Consider the following 27,636-nt stretch of genomic DNA (forward strand, 5'->3'; position numbering starts at 1 on the left):
AGGAACGTGCTCATGTTGGCAACTCTTCCGGTGTCTTTGTGTCTGTGTGCTGTAGTGTTATTTGCTGTGTTGTGTGGGCCTGTACTGAGCTTATCTGTGCTGTACTGTGCTGATCTCACTATGCTCATCCAGTGCTCTAAGCTGCTTGGGTCCCAGCCACCAGCATAGATGATATATCCCTGCCCCCCTCCTTCCCACATCTCTCACTCTGATTCATTGGCTGTTTGTGTTGCCCATCCATCTGGGCCAACACAGAGGAAGGAAAGACACATGAAGACACATGGCTGTTTTGGAGCAGGGGGACTGCATTAAGCTGCTAGGGGAGAGATAGGGCCCCAGAGAAATGGTGGCCCACCAGAGAGGGAGGAAACATACCGTGGGAGAGGCAGCTGGAGAAGCAGAGAACTGGTGGGAAAAAAAAAAGATGTGTGGGCTACTCAGGAGGAGAGAAATGGATTTTCTGAACGGACAAAATAGAGATTCTTACCGACAGATTAAATGCTGAGAAAAGGACTGAGCCAAAGGGATGAAAAGGTACCAGTTCAAAGATCATGACAGAGGGTTGAGAGACAAAAAAAAGGGCGGAAACAGTTCTGCAAATGCTTATTTTTTATGTCCTCAAAAGGAACTTTGCATATTAATAAAAACATGACGAGTGAAATCATATGGCTTTAGTTTTCAGTTTAATCTCAGAGCTAGAAATAGAGTGAGATTATCGTTCAGATGCTCAGTGTTTATAACTAATTGAAAAACATAGTGTTGATAGTTTCACGGAGAGATTACCAGTGTGGCGCTGCCCTTCAGCAAGGCTGACCCTCTCTTATGAAAAGCCATACAATTACTGTCTTTTCTAGTGGACTCTTTGGTAATAATTTCAATGGGCCACAGTAATTAGATCCTCATTCCATTGTTTCAGTTGCCTATTGTCTCATTAGGAAATGAATGAAATTTTATCGTTGTTATTTAAGGCTTGTTCAGGTGATTAAAAGCACAATGCAAAAGCATAAAGAACACAGAGGACTCGAAATGATCCAGATTTTCTGCTATTATGTGTCACAAATTAGGTTAGTGATATCACATTATGTACATACTTTAAACCATTATGCTCCACTAACGTCCCTATACGACACCCAGTAAGAGTCTGGACTGATATTCTGAGCCTGGTGTGTGTGTTTGGAGGAGGTGGAGCAGTATTGTGTCTGTGTGGCCATGAGTGGGAGGGTCTGTTGAGATGAGGTGGGTGGGGTGCTCCTAATAGAAATAGGACAGCTTTTACTATAATGAGAGTTTATGTCTTGTGTGTGTTTTCGCTAGATAAAAAGCCTCCCATGGCAGAGGACTGGTTCCTTCAGTGTGGCTCCACAAATGAATGAGCTCGTAGTATAGCAGTGGTCTAAATAGGGTTAGTAATTTTAGAGCCCTGGGACTTTACGGCTGATCACACTATTCTGGGACAGGAACAAGATCGCCCCCTAGAGGCCCGGCGAAACCTAGATACTGAGGCAGGAGAGGGAGGGAGGGGTGGGGAGAGGGAGAGATGTACAGAAGGAGAGTGACTCGAAGGCTTCACCATATTTGCCACTTGGATGACTTCCTATATGAGAAGCCTACATACAGTTCTGTAAGCTTCTTCAGAGATAAGCCTGAGCTACATCTTGGTAAATGATGTTAGACTATTAAAGCACATCGGTGGGTAGTGGTGTTTGATACCAGTTTGGGATGAGAATATTAAGTTTCATGTGATATATAATTCTGAACAATATACCTATCCTACTACTACTGATAGTAACAGGTGTATTGATATTTTTAGTGACATCTATCTATCTATCTATCTATCTATCTAGCTAGCTAGCTATCTAGCTATCTAGCTATCTGTCTAGCTATCTAGCTCCATCTGCTCTGTAAATTGGATGTCACATCTCCTCTGTGTGGGGGGAAAAAGTATCCAAACAAGGACATTCACCTGTCTTTCAGTTTTTGTTGGTCTCATGAAGACACTCCTTGTCTGTCCGTACACATTGTTTGTTCTTCTGTCTTTGTAGATGGAAAACGGTGCATATAGTCATAGTCAAGAAGATGTGTGTACCCATGTATCACACTAAAAAGAATTATATAGTGCACAGGCTAGAACTTCAAACTGGTACACACAGTATTAACACATGTATCACTATTATATTTAATGTACACATTAAGTATTCTACACAAGTCATGTATGATCTCCATCCAGACTGGAAATCCAGACTAGGAAAAATGCATACTGTATTAATGAGAGGTGCAAACATGTGATTGAATCTGCCTGACCGCATCTCATGGTAGTCTGGCTCACATTGTGTTCGGTTCTTACATATGTGAAAATGGGATCCACTCAACATGCTGGCATACGTACACAACACAGCATTGAAACAGATATGTTGTTTTAGCCAACAGAAAATATAGGTTGTTGCTCAAATTTAGAGAGGGAGCAAACGAGGAGGCTGAAAGAAACGTCTGCAATCACTGGTTATATGTCTATTCTGTGCCTTGAAAGCGCCAAAACCTGCGTTATTCGACATAACTGCCTGAAAAAAGCAATATGAGTGGGAAATGAATGATATGCAGTAAGAAATGACTGTGTGTGTGATGCCATGTGTTGCACTCCTCTGTGCATCTGATCTGCTGTTAACAAGGCATGTGATTCATCTAGTCACAGAGTAGCCTACACACCTGTGCTGCAACATGCCTGGATTAACTGACAAAGTCTATCAAACCATATATTTTGAGCTGTATTTATATGTGCCTGTGACACTTACAACAACAACAGCAGCCAAAGCCACGAATTTTGAGTCACAGCAAACATAACCTTTGTAGCTAATGTCTGCTTCTTATCTACAACCATGGACGAATGTCTTGTTGACTTGTCGGCAAACAAACTACCACTGCCAACGAAAAGTGCACACAGCTTAAAAACTAACCTGCAAATGTCAAGATCAGTCAGTGCGGATATGGACAGGTGTGGATCTACCTCAGCACCACTGATGATATGGATCTGTGCCTTGGCTTGTTACTTACACAAGTTTGTTTACATTGTGTCTCATATCCCTGCCAGCTCAGCTGTCATTCAGGCATATGCACATATTATCACCTCTGTAATATGTAACATTTTCTGTACATGGTCTTCAAATTCCAGCTGTTTCATTTTAATCCCCATTAACCTTTAAGACAGAGCCAATATTGTGATGCAGTTTCCAGCTTCTAAAAGCATTTAAAAGGTCGGTTCAGCTGGTTCACCTAATGGCAATGTGCAAAAAAGTTTTTTTTCAAGGCTTGTGTTGCCACACAATTTGGACTGATACTGTAAGAAGAACAGCGCTGTTGAGTTTGGCTCTCCCAAATCCTCTAATTTAACCAGTTAATTTACAGCTGTATTAGCTTTTGTAGGGAACAAGGTCACCATCCCCATCTGTTTGTCTGTTGCTCTCTCTCACACGCACATACACACACACACAAATCAATGTCCTATTGACTTCTGACACTCACACTGCTGTTTTTGTGTTTTCTTGTAGAAACTGGCGAGGGAGGCGGAGCTGCTTCAGAAGGAGCATGTATGGCAAGATGGTGTGACGGTAAAGTAGGACACCCGCTCCTCTCCCTCCTTCTCCAAGACCTCATCTTCCTTTTCTCCTGCCCATTCCCAACTGTTTTCCAATTCCTTCTCAGTTTCGATATTTCCCCCTATTTTACTCGTAACGCTTTAATGACAATGTGATCAGCATCACAGAGACAATGCAGCAATAAAACCTAATTATATTCACGGAAAAAAAAAAAACAACGATTCGCACAAACACAGTCCTACATGTATGACCACACACTATAATTGCTTATTTTTGGGGTTGTTATTTTCATGGTTTTCAGTATTATCTAAGAGCCTTCTTTCCGTTTTGTTTCACAGGCCACAAGAAGTTGAACATTGCATTCTTTTGCAGCTGACCTTTAAAACACCAGAGATCCGCTCTTGAAATCTAAAAAAAGGAGAAATGGTATCGCTCTGGTTTGTTTGCCTGTGTGTGTTTGTGAGCCTGCGTGCTCCACTGACTCTCAAATTTGCAAACACTGAACTGCCCCACAAACATGCGTGCATACTGATGCACACACACACACATACACGCATATATATAGCCTCACCCGACAGATACACAGTCACATTCCCTACTGTCACATCCTCTGTCTCCAGGGAGACGAGCTCGCTGTCATGGTACACTTCCCGCAAATGGATTTTTAACCCAGCGCCTCCTGGGGGATATTTGAGAAAAGGCTTTAACTGATTTAAAACGAATAATTATGAGCCCTACTTCCCTGCAAAGTCCATTTTTATTCATGGTTGCTTACACTCTGAAGCTGTAGTCTTGGGGTGGCTGGGCTGCACCCCTCCCTCCCTCCCTGCCAGTCCGAGGGAGGGACCTGGAGTGCGGCTGTCCCTTCATCTTAGGCCTGAGGGGGGTTGATGCCTGCCTCTCCCTGCCCGGCTCTGATGCACCTCAATCGGATGTGTAGCCATGCAGGAAGTGGTGCCTGGGTCACAGTGACCACACACAGCACACCTGTTCATAAGTAGCTGCATCCAGTATGGCATCAATACCTCCTCAAGTGGAAAAGCCAGCACTCTCTTTAATCCACCCCTCCCCTGCCAAAACTCTTCTCTCCCTCTGTTTCTACTCTTTCTCCTTTCTGTCTTTATCTATTTCTCCTCCTCCTTCCATCTCTCTGTCTGTCCAGGCTCATACCCAGCCTTACCCTCTGCACATCACATTCATATACCTTTTTGTTATCTGTATGTGTCTTTAATCAGGCATGAAAACAGTTGGAATATATCATATTGTTGCAAATACTGCAAATGAATCCTAATGGTGCTCCTCTATTAATAATGTATCGGAGCTGATTTCATTTGCCTTTATAATCAGGCCAGGTAATGAATCTCAGCAGGGGCAACTGTGAAACCATTAAAAAAAAAAAAAAGAATCTCACAAAGAGGTGGGGTGGGGGGAGGAAAGGAGGGGTGGGAGAGGTAGATATGCCACATGCTTGCAAGAAGATTTTTTCCTGTTTGTAGATTTTGTGCTTTCCTAATTTTTCTTTGGGTGAACACTCTGCTGACTGACACTCTAATTAGATTAGGGCTGCATGCTCTTTGGGCATATTAGGAGAAATGCGTTGCATCTTAAACTAGCGGGTGGAGCAGTCTGTCAAATGAAGAGAAAAGGTGTTCATGCATGAGAGACGGCGTGTTTTGATAGAATTTGTGAGTGTGTGCGTGCGTGCATGCGTGTGTGCACGTTCCAGCGTGGGCTGGAAATGCATAATGCGGTTGTTTATGTTTGTCGACGAGCAGGTATTTATTTGTATGTGTTTATTAACGGCAGGTTCTGTACCTGGCCCAGCCCATCTGCTCGCCTCGCCAAACTGGTGACATCATCGAATCTCAATGACACGCCTGTTCCTCATAGCGGCTGCCATCGCAGCTGTTACCGTAGCAATGGGAAGACCTCACTCTCTCTCTTTCACACACACACACACACACACACACACACACACACACACACACTTGTAAGCTTTTTCCTGGTCTAACTGCAGAGCCAGTTTTCTGACCATCCTGACTGCTGGACATTATGGATGTCAAAATGTTGATCGTAACAACTGTTGTGTTGGTCGTTCGGGGTTTTAAATCCATTGGAATGAAATGGTGTGTGAAATAGACATTAAAGTGTTGGATTGCCGCTGATTTCTCAAGGTCAGGTGCCCATCCCTCTGTGACACTCGACTATTGTGTTGGCAGCAGAGTCATCCCAAGGGGACACAGTCATTTCATTACTACTTTGCAATTCTCATAGGGACGAAGAGAGAACCTGCAACTTCTGAGCTGAATATCAAAACTCTGCTTTGTTTTGTAAACTGAAAATCGCAGCCAAAAGGAGAGTACTATAAAACTTTTCCAGATAGCATCAGCGTATCACTCATTTCTAATTTTTCTATTTCAGAATCAGGTTATGAAACAATCATGGGTCTCATATATTTGACCCAGTAGCTGATTTTGTGTATGCACAGTACTTAGGAAGAGATTTAAATGTTGCTTTTTCGTAGAGAAAGCCGAAGTGCTTTTCTCTGGCTGATTTCCTGGGTGTTTTCCAGTCCAAAATGGTGTACTGCTTTTAATAGGTCTGCCAGAACACCACTGAATACAAATGTTAGTGACTTCTGAAGCAGCATCCACAGTAAAAGGGTCCAAGGGGCAGCTTGGCCTAACACTCACATTTAAATATTTTACAGAAAAGTATGTGTAACATGTAGACATTTGAAACACATTAATACATTTGCATTCACACAGTCAGCCAGCCAAAACAAATGTAAAAAAAAAAAAAGAAGAAATTCTCAGCTGACTGACATTCATAGGATTTCTTCAACTAATTGATTAGTTGGCTGAAGCTGGAAATTCAATTAAATGATTGTGTTATTGTCCCTCTCAAGATTGCATGCACTCATGCAGAATGATCTCTGTAAACGTAGGGCTTATTCAAGAGCAAAACATATTTGTGGATTTTTCTGTGATGCCAGAAATGAAATCATTTTCAAGTAATGAATGCTGACTTATTCCCCTTAAAAAGACCGTAAAAATGACTAAAAGTTAACAAAGAAAGTCTTACTCAACCACGGCTTTAGGGGCTTATCAACTTGAAGAGTAGGCAGCCTTGTTAACATCATAGTTCAGCTTCTGAGTCAAGACTTGGTACAGTAGTGATAAAAGATATAAATGTTATTTCCCTTGTACACTGAATAAAATGTACACTACTCGACTGCACAGTGGGTGGTTAATGAAATCAAAGTTGTGTCAAAGTCTTGACAGCTCTTGACATTAAGCCACTTGCAGCTCTTATGTATTTTCTGGATAGCACATTTTTTTCCATTATATTGATCATTAATATTGGTGCGTATTCATGGTGTGGCTTGTTAAACATACTAGGTTTTTCAAAAAGTGTTTTTGCTGGTAGAGACAGTCTGGTGAAAATAACACCAGATCAGGCTTGTGCACCATATGCCACCAGTGATTTTGCCAGCTGGAACTGGCTGAGTGTGTATGGCAAGCCGATCAAACATTTATTATGGCAATTTAATCTATTGTGGCAAATTAGCATTTTGAGTAGCTAAAATGTAATTTGACATATCTGAAATAATTGTTTTCAATAGCCATGTATGATTTGTTGATATCTCCAAGGTGAATACAGTCAAGCTGTCATATGATAACCTTGTTGTTAAAGTGACCGTTGAGGAGTCCAAACCTAGAAAAAAACTCACAGGTGCTTCTATGTATATTCTTTAATGTCTCTGCATGCAGTTTGAACGTGTGATAAATGCTGTGCTTGGCCTAGTTTAGCTCAGGTCATGTGTGGGTTCAGTGACAGTGACTAATGCTGAGGGTGCCCTAACCCTAACCCATACTGGAGCATTTAGCAGCGAAAGAAACATATAAAGCAGGAACGTGTCAGTGTTGTGTTCACAACCTGTTTCAACAGCCTCCAAGTGGCCAAATAAATCAGTTGTTGCAGGCTTAAAGATCAGTTTTCCTCTTTATGGGAAGGTGCTGCTGATCCTATAAATATTCTATAACGGTGCTGAGGTTGGATCATCTCACCCTTTAATAAGCAAATGCCTCCAAACTGCACAAGAGATATAAAAATGGCATCAGCAAGTTTTTGTGAGTCGCAGTAAATTGGCAATTTTGATTGATATGATTGGCAAACATATCATTAGTTTGGAAATGATGCTGGCCTTCGGTCAGTATCATTTTCAAACTAATGATATGATCAGCAATATATTATCAGCTACATTATCATCAATCAGTTGTTTAACCACTCGTCTCCCATCGTATTCTTGCTACAGACGACGACCACTGTCGCTTATTGAAGGAAGGTTGACGCGAAGTGCAACACATTGGAACAGAGACACGAGATTGGATGAAAGAAAGGACAGAGATTGTAGAGATTGGAGGAAGACATGTACTTTCCATCAGATTGTGATGTGGCAGCTGCTGTACGTTTGAAATGCATTAGTGCTAATAGCTGTGCCATTAGGGGAGAGAGAGGCACTCTGTTGATGGGCTGCCATGATGAAACCAGGGAGAGGGGGTGACAAAGAGAGGCATGGAGGGAGAGAGAGAGGTGTAAGTGAGAAAGCAAGTGAGTGAGGGAAAGAAGGTAGAAGAGACAGAGAAAACGGGAAACAGAGATGGAGCCATCTTCCAGGCCATTTACTGCAATCATCACTCTCTAATCAATCAAGCCTTTCATCATAGGACAACACAATCTCTTCTTCTGCCTCTGCCTCTTTCTCTCTTCATCTCCACTCAGCCACCCAATCTCATACATAACACAGTAGCAGTCGTGTGACCTCTTTCTCGCTCTTCACACATGTATGTTCATCTTCAACTTTGTAATACCTACAAATATTATTCATACAGTAAGACTGCTCGATTACGGCAGACATCATTATCACGGATATTTGGGTCAAAACTGACGACTCTTTAACATCATGCATTTATTGAACTTTTTAAAAAACTAACTTGTCTTTTTAAAACGGATTTCCTTGAAGTTTAAATACAATTCAACTAAGGAATAAAAAGTAAATCTTTTAATAATATAATAAACTAATAATAATAATAACAATAATTACAATAATGCAGTGTATTATATAATCAATATAAAGACTTTTTAAATATATGTTGTGTATCATAATGTTATTTTATTTGTTATATAAAATGTGACAAAGGATTGCTGTAATGTGACTCTCGTCCTGTTTGGCTGCTCATTAAAAAGCACATTAAAATCTGAGCGGCGGCTTGCTTGACCTGGTTTTGGCTTACGTGTCCGCAGTGAACTGAACTAAAAAGCTTAGGCTTTGATCGCACCGCTGTAAATGAACCATGTGCTCTGGATTGGTAACACAAAGCAAAACAAGAGCATCATTGCGAAACGGAATGCCTCACAATGGTCATTTCACCTCTGTTGCCTTGTTTTCATAATAGTTGGGAGCCAAAATCATAATTGAAAATAAAATTTGACTAATTGCCCTGTCCTATCATACAGCACATCGCCCACAGTTTTCGCCCTCCGAATGCTAATAGCCTTTGCTGTTGTCAGTCAGTTCTGCAAATACTTTTTTCACACTGTTCTCATATATTTTAGTGGGGATTAACGGTAGCTACATTTAGCCAGTATTTCAGCCACATTTACTGTCACAAGAGGTCCCCTCAGAGGTGCAACATGACCTTAAGTGCTAGGGGCACTAGTTAGAGTTGAAAGGGTTTGTTCACTTGACCAAGTTCGGCTCCTTTCATAATGCCTCTATTTGAGATAATTGGCCCTTCAGAGGAAATGAGTGAGAATCATTGTGGCGACTCTCAGCCCAGCCCTCGAAGCTACCAGCTCCATTAGCCACAGAATACATTAGTCTTATGAAGGCTGCCTTTGACAGATTCAAATTCAGATTCTGGTAAAAATAGACAGAAATGAAGAGACGCCTCATTCTGGCGTTGTTTCATCTTGCGCTCTCCTCAACATGTTAATTTTCTACGTTGTGTCTCCTCTTTTTTTGACTTTTGGAAATGTTACCAAACCCTTGTTTTCATCTCTCACGGGGTTAACTGTAACAGGCAGCTAGGGGCCGTTTGTCCAAGCACATGCATTTTAGTATTTTCCACTAAATCTTCTCCAGCTGAACTGGAACTTTAGTTGAGCTAAACAAATAGGCGGATATGAATAGTAATAGCAATAATTAACAAGCTAGTTGTGTGATTTATATCGTTTATTTTTACCTGACCATTATGTTGTGCTTTTTTTGCCTCTTAAACTGGATACCTATCCCTCATTTTCAAAGCTAGATGCAGACCATCTAGAAAAAAAATTTATCTTATCAGCTGTCTTGTCTCAGAATCACAACAACCAAAACTCTCAAGGATGTCCATAGTGAAGACCAGATATGTGGAGTTTGGAATATAGCTATATGAGCCCTTTTTAAATGCACAGTGCTTATTTCAAACACAGATAAGCATAGCCACATTGTATAATCACAAATAAACTGCATCTATTTTCATTGTGAGCAGGTTTTTATTTTTTTTACTTCCTCATAGCTGCGCAGAGACTGTGCTCGCAGCCTGCCAAGCACGTAATGGAACTCATAAACAGTGTTATCACTGAATCCTGAGCCATGGAACGGACTCCCATCTGCTCACCACTGGAAAGGAAAGAAATGAGGAGGGGCTACGTGGAGAGAAATTCCTACGCAGTTTACAATTTAGCAGAGCCGCGTCCCCATCAAATGTATCTGATGGCGAGGGTGCCTCAGTAGAAACTGGACCGAGCTTTACTTTTACTCAAATACTAAGATGCATCTGTAATGGATGGCAGCTTGTACTTTGTGTGGATCAAGCCACGTCAAGCCACACACAATGCAGGCTTCACCTTCAACTCCCATTTTGATTGCAGCTTCTCGCTCCTCCTGAGCTCTCCTATTCTTCTGCCGTCGCCTCACTTTCTAGAAGCCGCTGCTCTGCTCACAGCTTTGATCAGGCTTTTGGTTGCTGTGGTGACCCAACGGTTGGGTAATTTCAGCTTCTTGATTGCAGTCTGCTGTAATTTGTTTAAGTGGTGCTCTCCAAGGTAGAAATGTCCTTTTCTGCCTTTTTGTTTTTCTTCTCTGCTCCAACTCTTTTCTCTTTACCGCCTCTTCTGTGGCTTTTTTTTCCTCCACATCTCACCCTTAATGTTTCTCTGCTGCTTCAAGACAGACCTCTTGAAAACTCATGCTGTTCTACACTCAAGTAAGGGGACATTGACTCAGAATGACTCGGATGACTCAGAATGAAAGAAAAACTGAAGTATAGGAAGAGGTAATGAGAAACACTCAGATAAAAAGAACACAGAGAAGGAGAAAAGTTCAGGTGTGTCAGTAAGGCTTCAGTCAGTAGGGGTTTGGCCAACTGTGAAGCTGCGTGCTCGCCAGGAGGGAAGGTTGAGAGAGTGGCCCCCATGCCTAAATCCCACTGATCGATCCCCCTGCCTCACAGGAGATGGGAATCAATAGTCAGAGAAATCCAGCCAACCACGCTGCAGACCTTGATTTTCCCATTTCAACACATGGCCAACACCCATGAAATGTTATTTTACAGGCCCTTCTGGTCAGAGCAGGGTCATTAAAAAAGAGAAGTAAAAATGCACTGGTGGCAAACACTCAAGACATAGTTTTCAGTATTCACTCTCTTTTTGATTAAGATCTTGACATGTATTGTCTTAAATCATTAGGTGATTAATTCATTTGTTTATTGAAAGATTTTTTGGGGGGCAAGGGGCATTTCATACCTTTAACTAGAGTTGACAGTTGATATGACAGGGAATGAGGGGAGAGAGAGAGAGAGAGATGGGAAACATGACAGCAACTATAACCTCAGCTTGAACATTGTGGTTCATGGTCGTAGGCCCTAGATTAATCGTGCAACCCCGATTCCAAATAAGTTGGGACATTATGTAAAAGATGAATTAAACAGAATGTGATAATTTAGGAATCCTTTTTGACATATACTCAATTAAAAAGAGTGCAAAGACAAAATATTTATGTCTCACCTCATCAGCTCAATTGATTTTAGTAAATATATGAATTTGATGCACGTTTCTGGTAACAGGTGATAGTATCATGATTGGGTATGAAAGGGACATCCTGGAAAGGCTCAGTCGGCTCCTTCACAGTAAAATCGGCGTTGGTGAACCCAGTTTGTTTGTGAATGATTGCAGTCTGTTTTTTTTTTAGTCTTTGCACAGCGTCCCAGCTTGTTTGGAATCAAGGTTGTAAGCAAGGAAACAAATTGTCTTAACCTACATTGCATAATCTAGTCCTAATTAAAAGGGATGTCTGCAAAGAAAAAAAACTATATTTTTTGTTTGTTTTGGAGCTTCAGCCTACAGCAGTGCACCAGGAAGGGGACGTGTCTGAGCGGCCAGGTTGTCATTTTGTGAGTGGTGACAGGCTGGTTATGCTGTAGCAGAGGAGAGATGCCTGCTCGGGTTGTAGTGTTTGCTTGCTGTCTGCTGTCCCTGCTGTCCTTGGCACCTGTCTGCAGATATCTTAAAGCAGGCTTCCCTTTGTCATTTGAATGTTCAAATCATTCTGAGGGACAGCAAGGCATCTGATGGAAATGATTACTGGGTCGAAAATAACAGGTTTCCTTTGGCCGGCGCTGATTGTTGATTGGCCACTCTCAGTCAGCCTGTAAAGAGTGGGTGGTGACTTTTCTGGACTCGACGGACTAGCACTGGTAAAATGGCTGAAAAACATCAGTGAAATGAAAAAGCTGTAGTCAACCATCGAGGAAAAATGGAACCTGGAAACATTTCGCTTAGATAAGTGGAGCTCCAGTGTCATACGGGGCTGCGGTGTGATTGGACAGGGAGGTCCGGACCGAGTCATTGTTTGTGATCGGTCACCCCAGCTACAGATACCGTAAAAATGTTAGATGTGAATAATTGCATTTGCTTTATCAAGTCCCTCCGGAATCCAATGATAGCGTTAATATTGCCATGGCCTGTTTATCTTATTTGTCTTTATTTGGTGTTACAGCATCTCTTTCCTGCTTCTTCTCTGATGATCAGATTGGGGGCTTGTTTGGGAGGTGTTGGCATGCGTGTGTCATGTTGGATAGGCTTTTTATCTGGCACTGTGTCCATGCAGTGTGGTGATGCTATCAGCGTTAAAACCTGCTCCTCAATGGAGCCCTGTCAGCCAACAATGGAGAGCAGCATTACCCAGAGTGCAGCAGGACAAAGCCCTCTTCCCTTATCGCAGGATTGGAATATTCACAGACTGATTTAACTGCTTTTACCAAGGGGAAGTGTCAGGCTCTGAAAGAAAGAGACAGCACAGCAGAGATGGGAGAGGGAAAGAGAGGAAGAGAAGGAGGGAGGGAGGAGAAGAAGAGAAAATAGGATTCTGTGACCTGCAGGATGTTTACAAAGAGACGTTTAAAGAGCAGAAATTGCAGATTCATGGGGGGAAATTGGGGGCATGAAATATAACCATGCCATATGTAACCTTAATATTTTTTAAATTACATATTTTTAATTTCACAATAATCAAGACGTCTCTCTTCCTCAATTGTTCTCCCTCTTCCCCTCCTCCCTCGCTCCTTCTATCTCTTGGGTTGCTGCCCATCTTTGTGAGAGCCTTTGAAGTAAGTGAGCAGTGAGGGGAGGCACGGTGCTCCGTCTGAAGAGGAGCAAGACATTGATGAGATGTGCATGGAGAATGCCATTCACTTTGCTGAATTTGCACTGTGTATTGGAGCTTTAATCTGGGGGCACATTTGTTTATTGGCATACAAATGAACATCTGCATGGAGCTATGCTTGGACGCCATGGTCTCAGCAGCTCCCTAATCGCTTAAAAGCCTGGAGATGCAGAGCATGCCAATGAGAGAGCGCGCGAGAGAGGGAGGCAGCCGCGCCCAAGGCCTCCGTCATGCACTCCTTTATCTGAGTTTCACTCTAGCTCAATAGCTCTCTCTCCCTCTCTCTGTCTTCCAGGCCAACAGTTTAATTTCCAGTTTTCTGGTTGACTCTTTATTGACTTGACATTATAAAGAGGCATTTTGGTGACCTTCAGTGGTTAAGACAACAGCCGTATTTTTCAGACCAGGCACCTCAAACAGCACGTCTGCATTTATTTGTAAAGTGATGTGACAGGGCACCAAATGGCTTCTTCCAGGATGGAGGCGCTTGGTAAATAAAGTTTTAAATATAGAGAGAAACACCTTAAAGGGAAAAGCAGTGACTGCAAACATTTTTGTTCACGGATACGCCTATATTATAAAAATGAAAATCACATTTTGTTTATAAAAAAAAAGGGATGGTTTGTTTTTCCCCTTTCTATGTGACTTTTCAATATCTGCATTGAAAATGCATTGTGATATTCTCCGAAAACGGCTTGTATGTCATTTGAAAGCTTTCAGAGTTTTGCTCCTTTTAACTGTTGCTGGATTTTCATTCTTCCTGTTCTTATTTTAGTTCATCATCAGGGCCAGATGAGTTTGTTTACCTGAACAATGATGAAGATCAAGACAATGAATAGCAGTAGTTACAACATTACAGTAGTCCTAATGGCCAATTGTATTTCTTCAGTAGAGTAAGTGTTTGCTATACATGCACACAGTTGCTTTCATGAAGTTTATGGTGTTAAATCAACTTTATCGCCATCCTAGAGGCTGTAGTCTGTGGTGCTGTTGAACCGCATCAAGCTGAGAGGTTTTCCTAATATTTTATCTTCAGCATCTACCAACACCTCTCAAGAACACTTTGAACCAAAACTGAGGATTATAACCTTTATGGACGACCAATATATTGCAGGGCTGTTGTATCAGACTGCAAATTTGCTATTGAAGGAACTTTTGTCCACGCTGTATTTTCTTCACTTTTCTGTGATTAAGCCTTATGCTTGCACCTAGTAAAGGTTAGGAGTTAACATTCCCCGAATCAAAAACGCACATCTCCACCAAAGAACAAGAATTCATATTTTATTCACAGGCAACCTCTGCAATTCAAGATCAAAGTGGTTAAAGAGCTTTTAGATCTCTGACAAATTTCTACATGCCTATGATTAATTTGCCTCTGTTTGAAAAGCATATTTCATGAGCTCACCTTGTGACACTTGTGCAAACCCGTGGGCCATGTAAACCAAAGGAAATGAGCTGAACAAATTTGTTTCTGATGGCTTATTTCGATTTCATTTTGACCTCTCTAATTTTAGTAGAAACGCCCTTGTGTATATATTTCCTTTACATTTCATTCTCCAGATGAAATTGGATGTCAGTCACTTCTTACTTAACATAAGTAAATTGTAATGCACCTATGTGTCGTGAGTGCGTACGCAGCGGAGTCAGGGTGTACGAGTGTGTGCTTAGCCTGGAGGATTGCATCCCCCCCTCTCACTGGCGAGGTCTCGCCAGAATGTCTTGACTTTCATGCCATTTGACGTGTAGCGATGGGATATAAGTATGCTGTGGAAATGGAAAGACAGAGGGAGAGATGGGTAGAGACAAGAGGAGCGATTGCAGTGGACGAGATAAGAAAAGGATTTAGAATGTATAGCTCCATAACAACTTTGCTTCAAACTTCACAGAAGCAGCTCTTCTCTGCAGCCAAAACAAATCGTTTAGCTTTTCTTTCTGTGTTCTGGTTGCATTTTCACACAAAATGTGCTGTGTGTGTGTGGGTGTGTGGGTGTGTACCTTATGGGCTGATGTGCGTGGGTTAATGAAGAGCAGTAAATGAAATCCTTTATTGTGTTTGATATAATGTCAGCTTCCATTAGGGAAACTGGTTCTACGAGTGATTGCTAGGCTATCAGGGCCAGGAGAGCCGTGTGTGTGTGTATTTGTGTGTGTGTGTGCTTGCGCCTGTGCTCCTGCATGCTTGTGTGCATACCCCAGGGCACGGCAGAGGCACCGAGTGTGTTCTGTAATTATAAAATCATTAGCAGGTGTCCAGAGGAGATATGAATATGACTGTAATCTATCCCCACCCATGATGGAGCGCTCGTCTCGCACTCAAATGTCAACCTGTCTCAGCCAGCCCATTGAGAGAGCTCACAGATGGAAATTCAAAAGATTTAGTCCCAGCGACCACTCTCTGTCATTACATGTACCCCTACATTTGACAGCCTTTATGTACCAGCCATTTTTCAATCACATATTGTTGCCCTGTGCTTTACCGGATAAATCATCTGTCAAGGTCCTCTTCAGATTTTGGGCTTTAAAGGCTCCGACCTTCACTTGAAAGGGGATACTGAAGTTTAAATGTGTAACTACAAGCCATGGATGACATTAAAATAACATGCAGCACGTACCAATGACAAGAAAACACGCTGGCAGACGAACAACCTCCTAGTCAGACAGACTGACAGGCGTTCAGACAAACAAAAGATAGGCAGGCATGTATCTGGTCAGACATAAAAACGAGCAGACATTGTAGCCCTGGCGAGTAGACAAAGTCACATTGTAATCTAGAGCAGAGGGGCGGTTTCTATAGCAACAGTAGGCATCTAACCTACGCGCCGCTGCTTTTGCTGAAATCTGAAATTGGCGAGAGGAGGCTGGTATTGAGGATAGAGAGACTGGGAAAGATGAAGATAAGACAGGGCGGAGGAGGAGGAGGAGAGACGGGGCGAAGGGAGGAGAGAGGGGAGGCAGATCGAGATAAGAGCGAGGAGAGGGGGAGGTGGGTAGGAGATGAGCGGAGGAAGATTGATGTAAGGGAGGGGCTGGAGATCATCACCTGACCTCAGTGTTTGTCTCCTGTTTGGAATTTGTTGGTCCACTCAGCATGATAGATTTAATTTACTGATAGCACTTTGTGTCAGTGGGACATTCTCAGACTTTGTGTGTTTCTTTGTGCGCATCTGGTGTGCGAGTGTGTACGCTCGGCCTTGTGCGTTCTCTCCCTCTATATGTTCACAAGTGCGTCCGCACAAACTGGATCCAGTATGAGTGTTTGAGCATGCGATTATATATTGTATATGCGTATGTGTGCACGGGGCTCGGTAGAGAGACGAGTGTGGGGTAATTGCTGGCTTGGTGTCGTATCAGATGTGTGTTTAACCCAGACCCTGAGCCCATAGAGACCTGTGACCAGCCACGACAGATGGCCATGCAACCCTGGGGGCTGCTCAGAGGGTCATGGTGGCCTGGGACTCGTCCACATGGAGCCACCTCTTCTGTGCATGTCTGTGTGGTGTGTGTGTTTGGAGGCAGAGGTCGTAGCGTTCATCAGTAGGATCGGTGTCTAAGTGCTTCTTTGAAGGTTTATTTTTACCACATGGCAAATCTCAACAACTTTGTACAATATAAATATATAAGCAGCTAATGAAATGCAATATTTATATACTGCTTCTAAATGCTAAATTATTAGCATTTGGGATTTAGTTTTAAAAAAGGTAATTAATTAAAGACAATTGCACAAGTAGGAATCATGTGCTACTAATAATGACTTTCGCTAATTCTGCTGGTATTAAGGATTTATTCTATGTGATGACTGCTGTATGTACAAGGTGCAGCTTTAGCATGAGTAAGTGATATGTACAGGGTAAACAGTAAGGTACACACAGCTGTCCAGCTGTGCAAACAGACATGATACCAATGACAGATGGATGACAAATAAAAGGAAAGACCAGCTTGACATGTCTTAAAAAGGCATTGGGCTTCAGTCTCTCCGAGGGATCATGATTTTGGCGGAGAGTGTTGTCTAACATGTCCTCCCATGAATGGGTGTTCAACTGGGTTCAAATCTTTTCAGAAATTCAAACATGTTCATGCTCAACAAAACCATCCAGTGACCCCTTGTTTCCTGTATTGAAGCACCTGCATTCTTTATTTGTTCTCCACTTATTTATTCAGGTTTTGCCTTTGATTTATTTGTTTGTTTGTTTATTATTATTATCATTGTTAAAGAGCAGTAATAAGGGATAGATACAAAATAACAGTGCAACGACAAAGTGTGAGCAAGGGAGCTAGAGTGTTGGACCTCTCACTAAGCTCTCTCCTCAGTAATGTGTGGTATGTTTTTTTGAGTGCATTATTTGTTTGAGTAAAGCTGCTGGCCGGTCCCTCGGGTGCAAGGAACCAAGCGTTTATTTACAGGAAGCAGTCCTGAATAATGAGTTGTAATGCCGCAGTAGTGAGAGTAAACTCTTTAGAAGCGAGGGACCAGTCTAAGCAGGACTGGGCTCCAGATCAATCCTGCTGGCAGACACAACAACACTGTTGCTCTGCCACAGTCTCTCTCTCTCTCTTCCTCTTCTCTCTCTGCAGAGGCACGGGCTATTTTTAGCCCTGGCAGCTCTTTCCCCACTGCACCCACCACCACTACCACCACCACTACCACCACCACTACCACCACCACCCATCTTTCTCCTCAGTTCATCCCTTCATATCGCCTCAACCTCAGCCTCCGTCCTAGCCCTCCAACTTCACCCAATGTACTCCCTTTACGATCCGGGCTGATCCCTCCTCCACTCAGCTCCTTTCCTTCCCTCCTTACTCCTGATCTCTCTGACAGAGCTGGGGAGGCAGAGGGAGTGCTGGTAAGTTGAGGAGATGTGTCAGGGGGCAGATTCGGCTCCTCCTCTATCTTGTCCACGCTCATTACCCAAAGACACAAGCTGTGTCCAGCCTGGTCCGCCCCATGTTTGATGTCAGTGTGAGTTTTGATCATACTGTGTTTCTTTGGTGAGTTGTTAGGGACTGAGCTGAGCTCATGACTGACTCCCTGATTAGCACTGGAGGCCAGCCAAGAGCCTGATCGTGGTGTGTCGAGAGGCTCTCATGCTGAAGGCAACTGAGAGAAGGATGGGAGCTGACAGAGAAAGGGAATATTTGTGCCATGTAGGTGTGTATGTGTGTGCATGTCTTTCTGTACAAGTTAAATAAATGCAGAGCATGCGTGTGAGACAGCGGGAGAGAGATTAAAACGGTGAAAGCGAACAAGACAAACAGAAGTTCTGAGAAAATCAGTCAGACTGAGTAAATCACGTGTAAGACCTGTACAGTCGACTCTCTCTTTCTCTGTCAGCCGTCCTCCCTCATCGGACCATGACCACGGCTCCTCCAGTGAGGGCGAGTCAGTCACTGTGGTGCCCTTGAGAGCGCGTCCTCAGCCAGCCTCCTCATGATAATGAGGCAGGCACCACGACCGCTTCTCGCCACATGCAGCCCCTGCCCGCCCTCGCGCCTGCCTCTATGGGAGATAAGGACGCCAGTTCAGAGGAGAAGAGGACGGTAGGGGGGCTAACAGCCTGGGTACGGGGGTCTTTGCTCGGGGATAAGGGCCAGGAGCTTGGTGGCGAGGGGCTGTATCCGGGACGTCAGCTGGTGACGGGTAACTGTTGTTGGTAATTAGAGCAAAATAGTACAACACAATTAAATAAATTTACATTCTTTTCTTCTTTTCTTTTTTCTGTCTTTACTCCTGTGAGAGCTGTTTGCCTAGACTGCAAACACAGCCAGCTGAGGCTGATAAGATTCCCAGAGAGAGTAATATTTTGAGTTTATTCTTCTCTCACTGCAGACCACTTTGCTCCATGTCACATCTGAGCTCATACCACAGCACCACACAGACTTCCGTTTCTTAACAGTTTCCCACAACACATGAGAAATGTTCCTACGGTGTTTTAAACACAAGTTCGAACATGTGCTGCATACATGGCATCCTATAAGTACAACAGATGCATTACATCCCTCGATATCTCTACAGCTATCTGCTCGCCTTCTCATGACTGTCATTCCACATCACACTACTCCTCCTGTGTTCTGTGATGCTGATTATATTCTCATGCTGAACAGTGTGATGGAATATAACCATGACTCTCTCTAGCTCGCCACCGCGAGGAGTCGGGGCTGATATAGACGCTGCTATATCTTCTCTCATCACCTGTCTTTTCACTTTTCTTTTCTGCACAGGAGAATGCCATTTCATACTACGATTCCAAAGCGGATTCAGACTATGTGAGTACAGTACGGACTGCTCCTCCCTCCCCCCGTCTGCCTGCCTTAAACCCCAACTCCTACCCACTCCACATCCCACCCCTGCCAGCCTTTCCTGCAACCCCACCCCACCCAACCTCTCCCCGGCCTCCTCGGTGTTGATGCCCTTCTCCCTCCTCCCCTCTGGTCACAGGCCCCTGGGCTGTCTGTGTGTGTTAGTGAGGTGACACTGCTTTATGGTGAGTTGGTGTGACAGAGCAGAGGCGCGCCGACGTGCATGTGACAGTGACTTCAGCTGTCCTCCCCCAGTCTAATATGCAGAGTTTTCTCCCTCCCCACGCACCCTAACTGTGCCCACCTTGGACCTGAACTGCGGGGGTTATTAGACCTCCGTGCCCATCGAGACACCTCACAACCAAAAGACAAGTCATATTGCACTTTCGTACGCCAGGACGCCATTTATGTCGTGTGTCATTCATACTGAAGAATATGAATGACCTTAAGGGAAAGACCTGCAGGCTGGGTGACAATGTTTCCTCCAGAAAAAGCCCTGCAAGTCACTGGTCTCACCATGCCACCAGTCTGGCTGCAGCCTGCACTTCCTCCTTAGGATAGGTCACACTCCGAGTCTGTGCCCGCTGATTGATTAAGTTTCAAGGAAGAGTGCAAGAATCCCCCCCTAGATCTCCAAAGCACAGGAAGATGGGAAGAGAGTGAGACAGAGAGGGGAAGAGACTGAGAGAGGGAGGCAGAGGTGCAATAAATCATGGTGTGATTTTCTCTTTGTGCACGCCACTCCTGTGATTAATGACACAGCGCTTTAGGGCCTGTCAGCACATCTAATTGGAGAACATCAGTCATCATTAACATGGCACACTAAGGCCGAGCAAGTGACACACCCCTGACCCCCACTTCACCAACCCCACACCACCCAAAGACAGCGGCAGAGGTCAGGCAGAGGTCATTCCTCATCCCTGCAACCCCAGCAGTCACCCACCAGTACTCACCTATCTGAATCTCAGTTCCTCACACAATGGCCCCTTTCTACTCAGGCTCTACCACTGGAGTGAAAATCCTATACTATTAGGGAGATATGATAAGAATTCAGTTGTAAGAAAGGTAAGTGATTGGTGAGCTCTCTCTTATCCAAGCCTTGTCTCTCCTGTTCCCTATCCTGTACTCTATACCTGTTAATTTCTCCTCTTGTCACTGTACCCTTGATTTAAAAGTGCAATGTGGTGATTCATTTTAAGTCAAAACTGCCCGTGTGCCAAAGCATGTGTGATGTTCATTCCAGTGCGCTGGATGAAGACCGTATTATTTCTCTCAATCAACTACCTACCAGCCTCCTTTGGATTCTTTGTATTAATTAAACACACAGATTTTAATGTGCCTTTAATACCTTGGCTGTTGGTTAGAATAGAGATCAGCCCCCACACACCTCGTCCCCCATAAGAGATTAGAACGTACGCTTCAGCAGGGAGCGGACAAAGCGTCCGGGGTGAAAATGCAAATATTCTTTGGTCTGCTTGATCCCACTTTCACTGCAATACTTTTATCTATCTGGTAGAAAAAATGTGTCAATCGTGTCTCTTGCTGGCAATTTCCTTCGAGGACAACCATGAAGTATATAAATTATTACAAGTCTGATTATTCTAATGGTTAATCAATTTTTTTTTCTTTTTTGCTGTTTTTTGGTCATGACATAGTACATTTTAAGTAAGTTAAAGCAAATATTTACCGAGTGTAATGTTATTTTTTCTGAGGGAATCCTTTAAATGAGTAATTTACAGGCCTGATTTCCTCTATCTTACTCTTCCTGCTGTCATTCAAGAAATGCCCACACACAAACACACACACAGACACAGACACACGCACACACACACACACACAGGGTCATAAGTAACACGTTTCAGGTTAGCCCAGGGTGGCTGAAGGCGGGAATGAAGGAATCTTCAAAATGTCATCTCTGGCCTCTTCAGCCTTTAATTAAACCTTGAGAACGGGGAGATAAAATTAACAAATTGGGTAATGAATCGAGCAAAACAGGTGGTGGATGGTTGAAGAAAATGAACCAATCAGTCTTTCCTGCGTGGATTTATTCAGCTCCTAATTAGACGCTGCCTTGGTTAATTATGATTGGGCTCTTCTGAAGGAAAAAAAATCCCCTCCCTGCCTGACATTGACAGAATTGGAGTCAGACTGAGTGATAAACAAACACCTCCACCTCACAGTCAATGCTGTTGAAACACCAGCATCCCTAACCTAATAAGCTTTACTATGAATGTAAAGTCAGCCTGGCCTTAAAATTCACTTCCCACCAGTGCACTGTGTTAACAGATCTGAACAAAACTAACATTAACCCAAACTCGAGGGTACAAGTATAGATGATTTTATCCCTCACTCTTGTTTAACAAACAAAGCTCTGCATGTCTGCCACAGTGATATGAAAAATAGACACCACAGTTTTAATAGCCAGCTTTTAACAGTACATGTTGTTACACTTTTATTCTTTCATATCATTACAATTACTTTCAGCGTGGTGTGATTTTATTATGAAGCTAAAAGCAGATTTGACGTGAAAACAGTCATCATTTTCATATTTCCTTTTATATTTTCATATCTTTCAAAGAAAACTGCGACCCTGTTTATTGTTGCCTCAGTCCTTCCCTCTTTTAACTGACTTGTACAGAGTAAGAAAACATCACCACTGCTTTAGCATCTTTACATTGGTTAGATGCTAGTTACAGCTTTAGATTTAGAAGAGTATTAATAGAGGAAAGTCTTGAGTCTCTTCAGCCTTGTTAGTTACCAGATTGCAGCCTCAGGTCAGGTCCCAAAGGTGTAGTCTTAAATCAACAGGCGAACAGGCTTTTCTCAACAGGGCCCCAGATTAGAGCTAATTAAAAGAAATCATGTCTAACCTAAGCACCCTTTCCAATAAAACTAAAATATCAACATGCACTTGCCTCAGAACCTCTCTCATCCTAATGAGCTGTCTGGTGATTAACAGGAACTTTGTGGGACAATGAAACACCCCCAACTTGTGAAAATATGGAAAAATATTACAGCTGTATCACTTCTTAGCCTTCTTGTTTTTGTTTTTTTTTTTTTTTGAGAAAGTTTAAATTAACATAATTTTTCTGCCATTGTTGTTGTTGCATTTGGAGTAAAATGCTTTCAGACTTCATGTAAAGAAAAGTCTGATTTGATGAGGCTAAATCATGTGTAAATAACTGTTTGATGATTGATATTTAAATAATAATTTATCTGTTGAATGTCAAGTGTTTCGGATCAGTGCACATCTATCTGTGTATTTCTTTCTGCTCGTATCCTGTGCTATGATGTTAGAAGCCTAACACCACGTTGTTCCTCGCTGACTTTCAATGGGACTTCAGCACTACTATCCCCCCGCTCGTCCCAACAACAGCTTGTAATTGCATTTTAATAGTCAATTAAAGTTGGCCCATCAATCAATTTCTGCCGTGGACATGGGGTTTTGATTTAATTTCTCCCAAAAACAAACAGTTTTTATCATGTCAGATCCAATTAACCCATGCTGCTTTATTAAAATGAAAAGTGCGCATTGCACTCGCACATTTGCTGCACTCAAAAGATTTGGTTTGAAGTCAGATTTTGCAGTCAGAATGCTCGAGGAATGATCAGAGATGAGTTTTGTTTTACAAATATTCAATGAATGAAGGCTAATGAAGGATGACTAATAAAGGAAGAATGATAGAAGCATGATGCCAGACTGTGCTGAGGGCTACTTCTGTATGGCAGTGTATCAAAGAGCTTGGTGCATGAATACACATTAATTAGATTGTGTTTGTTTAGGAAAGACTCCTGCTATGACCTCCTACATTTTAATTTCTGAATGCCGATCTGTAAATGTGACCTGTTCACTGTGCCGTTTTTGAAGGATGCATCTAACACGAGCGCTCTAAGGATACGCACTGAAATCAGATCAAGCATAAGCTAATAAACTGAGCCGGAGAGTGGGGTTATATCTTGCTGCCATTTTATTTCACATCCCACAATCACTTCCTCCTGTGGGAACAGGCACAGATTGTACTGCATTGATAACGTATCAAGATAAAAAGCTTAAATGTCACTTTTGCTTTTTTATCTTGTGGCTTCCTTTGATATCTGACACTTTCCTAATGCAAAATGTGTGTCAGACTTTCTCATCATGCACAATGGCCAGGCTGAGAAGCTGTAGAAGTGACAAAACACATTTGAAATATGCAGTATTGACACTGTTTTTGTTTAAACAGGCACGAGAGAAGACACAGCCTGATATGAAATATGCTATCATTCGAGTGGGCGGGAGACTAAACAGTGATCAAGTGGTGTTGGTTGCTAGTTATTGTTGGGGTTAATTTGTATGGCACCTCATGTGTCTGCGATACTCATCTCGGGTACTAATGAGTTTCTCTGTTTAGTGTCTGCTCTGATACCTGCTGTTGTTCTCTGATGAGAGGGAGAGTATAGAACCATCTAAATCTGAAGGCAGACAAAAGGCAGAGTAATTGATATTTTGTGCTCAACATCATTCAAACGCTGTGTGATTTTATGTGTGAGTCAGAAAGAGAGACGAAGTACTCGCCACTGTAAAGCCACAGTATGGGAGGTGACAGAGTGAGGTACCATATTTGCATGTTTCCTGTTTTTCAATCCATGTGTGTTGATTTGTATGCTCACTCAGATTTGTGTGTGTGTGTGTGTGCATGCGTGCGTGTGTGTGCACGCACATGTGTGTGTCTGCAGGCGGAGGATGGAGAAGAGGAGAACCCCCTAGAGAGCTCGACATCTTTGGAGCTGGAGTTTGTGGACGATCCTAATTTTAAAAACAAGGTCAACTACTCTTCCAGTGCGGTCCAGATTCCTACAGACATATACAAAGGCTGTAAGTATCCAAAAACTTTTCCTTTATTATTGTTCCAGACTGTTCTCATTCCCAGGGCGTCATATGCTGACGTTTTGTCGCGCTCCTCAGCGCCTCATAGGGATAAGGTACCCTTCCTGTCCATATGAGACGAATTTGGCCAAGTTAAGATGCTCAGAGAAAGGTGCTGTAGTATAAAGAGCAAAAGTTGCTTACGTAACTTATAGGTTGAGTCTTCTGTTGGTTACGTCAAGACCTCTTTGTCTTTATGTGCCAAAGCTGTGCATAAAGCCAGCCCTCTAAAAAAACTACTGATTACACACAAGCAAATCAACAACCATATAGAAAATGGCTCTTAAATGCATGCAACAAGCCACGCATAAACACTGCTTGATCTTAGCTGAGCTTACATTAAAGGCCCAGTGAAACAGTGGTTAGAGCGGCTCCAGCTTCTGTCATGTGACATACTTCCGAGTGAAACAAAATTAACCAGGCAAGTATTCATTCCGGAAGGATTTAATCAGGCATTTTTCAGGGATTTGATTGAATTGCTCAAAATGGGTACAGCATAACAAGCACAGGTTTCTGGAGAATCACAGTGATATGAAGAAGTAGAAGAAGACTGTTTACCTTCACCTGCTTTTGGAAATGTTTTTTACCAACCGATATCTTACAACACGCCTCAAAACCCATGGTGTGACTCCACTAGTTACTATGAACCACAAGTATCCTGTATCATGGCAGGGGTCAGCGAGTCTCCCCAAAACACAGTTGATTGAATTCATTTCTTTATACAACCCAGAGTGTAGGATGAGTCATCAAAAAAATACCTGCGTTTTACAAGAAGATGAAAGTGGGGGATTTTGAAATTTGAATTCTTAAAATGAGGACACGGGGTAAGAACGTGGACAAGCACATAGCATGCGACCTGTTACTAGTGGAAATGCTGTTGGAGGTTGTTGGCACCTTCAGCAGTTTTACCTGTGCCATGCTTGTACCATGATGTCTCCTCCTGGTTTTCATACAGGCCGCTGGGCTGTAGATAGATGACAGTCGTCTGTTTTGACTTGACCTCTCCCTGCTCTCTCAGTACGTTAGCCCAATCTCCTTCTCCTTTTGTATCAGCTAGCACTTTAGCACACTAACATGATTTTAGATGACAGACAGTCTCTCACACCAGATCGGTACTGTATTTTTTTTTCTCCTGCGTGGGCACTGTCTCCCCCGCTCATGGGCCCTGCCCTTCCTGCCTGGCACCGTGCTGCCCTGCGGACATAACAACCTCCTCAGTCTGCAGCTGCCAAATGGACAAAAGGGAACACATGTACCTTCCAGGACTCTGATTTTGCTTGGCATGTTCCCTCTGTTATCCACCTCTAACCTTTTGGACACTCTCTGCCTGCCTCTTTAAAGACTCAAAAACCAGAGCATGTGCAGACAGACAGCCACTTTCACAGTGGCAATTTTTTTCTTTCTGTTATTGTCTAGCTCTTCGCCTTCTTTGTTGAGCAGGCAGTGTATGGCACCTGTCTGTAACAGTGCCCTCCAGCTGTGTCTCCAGACAAATCTTGTCAGAATTACGCACTCTTGGTTCAGGAGGAGATGTCAAAGGCCACAGCTAACTCACAATAGAGCAATCAGGCCTGCGCATTGTTCCCGGAGCCATTTTGTGCCAGCTCTGGTTCCCCTGTCTGAAGATATGAGTCAGAGAATAAAGGCCTCTTGATTGAGCCTGGTGGAGACTAGAAGAGTAGGGTGGTACAGTGCATGGAATTAGTTTTTTCACTTCTCTTCTGTTGAAAATGTTTACTATTGATGTTGTGTAGTTAGCTCCCATTGCGCGGTCTGCTGTGCTGAGATTGCCAACTGCAGATTTTGTGCCAAGTCCATTATGTACATGTGTGCTGCATTTTAGTCCATGTTGATAAACAGTGCTGGAAACCATGTTGGGGCCCAAATGCACAGCAATTCTTACAGGACCTGTGTCACCACAAATGTTGATATTAGAAGCATAAATTTGAGATAACGCACATGCAATGCAGTGTAGACAAAGGTAAAGGGTAACTCCACAGATAGTACTACAGTGTATGTGAATAAGTTGTCTAAAGCCTTTTGTGGCTCCAGAGGGAGCTGTGTGAAGTCTCATAAATCGCCTCATGTGACATCACTTGAGGCAGCGATGGTTAGAAAGACTAGAGAAGACTAGAAATTTAAAAATGAAAAGAATCAGGGGGTCTGGAGTTAGAAAGAAGTGAGCTTGATAGATCTCTGCAGCCTACTCCTCATCTCTGCTAGGGGTTAGCTGCACAAAGCTACATTAGCTAGTACTAGCATAGTGTCGACCAAACTGTCAGTGGTCAAGATGCATCGTGGGAATGAAGGCTCTAGGTTTTGACATGTAAAAAATAAACAAGACAATATCTCTGGTTGTGCTGCATCGATTCTGATCCTTTTCGGTAAACTATCCATTGTGAGTTTCACAGTGTTACGGAGATTAGATGCTAAATGGGTGGAGTACTCTTTTATCTAGCTTAGCTCACAGACATTTACATCAGGTTCATGTCATGGGAGCTGGATTTGCTTTAGAGAGATGGTGAAAGGGGATTATTATCTGTATGTCGTGTGTTGCTCTGGTCCCACCAGTGGGCGCCTGCAGGGTACCTTGGAGAGGATGTCTGAGGAAACTAATGTGGGCAGATTGTTGTCCTCTGGGTCTGGAGAGGTCTGGATCTGCAGTATATCTGTGGGTTTAGGATTAGCAGAAGAGAAGCAGTGTGAGTGGGCAGATTCAGCGCTCGCTCCTCAGGGGGAGGCCAGAGGAAAGGCAGAGAAAAGAAAACTGTAGGAAGAATGAAGCACAGTCCAAAGTGCAGCATAATGTTCAACAGTTGTGAAATCCTCAAGTGTTGTTTATTAGCACTTGTGCACTGTGTTGTTAGAATAGCTTGCTTTGATTTGTGCACATTGTTAATGCACTGAATAAATTGACTTTTTTCCAGAAAATGGCAGCGTGAATTGCCAGTCACAACGAAATGAGAGTCCTTGGAGAAAAAGACGCAGATAGAAGGAAGGATAGAAAGAAAAGGTTGTGAGAGGAGAGTTAAGGACTAGAGACACTTTAATAATAGCAACCATTTAGGGCAAAAAAAAGCATTTTTTATTGTGATTCTTTCAGCAGCTAAATGAGGCAGTGCATGCGTCCTGGT

At 43.0% G+C, this 27,636-nt stretch overlaps 1 protein-coding gene across 1 annotated transcript in view; it reads left to right on the plus strand.

The window, feature by feature from the left end:
* Nucleotides 1-27,636, plus strand: part of cacna2d2a (calcium channel, voltage-dependent, alpha 2/delta subunit 2a) — a 139,083-nt gene that overhangs the window by 65,600 nt on the left and 45,847 nt on the right. The window contains exons 4-6 of the mRNA XM_041944403.1: nt 3,543-3,602; nt 19,519-19,563; nt 24,313-24,451. Of these exons, the coding sequence (XP_041800337.1) occupies nt 3,543-3,602; nt 19,519-19,563; nt 24,313-24,451 (244 nt within the window). The remainder of the gene's footprint in view (nt 1-3,542; nt 3,603-19,518; nt 19,564-24,312; nt 24,452-27,636) is intronic.

Source organism: Chelmon rostratus, chromosome 2 (genome assembly GCF_017976325.1).
Source record: "Chelmon rostratus isolate fCheRos1 chromosome 2, fCheRos1.pri, whole genome shotgun sequence".
Taxonomy (NCBI): domain Eukaryota; kingdom Metazoa; phylum Chordata; class Actinopteri; order Chaetodontiformes; family Chaetodontidae; genus Chelmon; species Chelmon rostratus.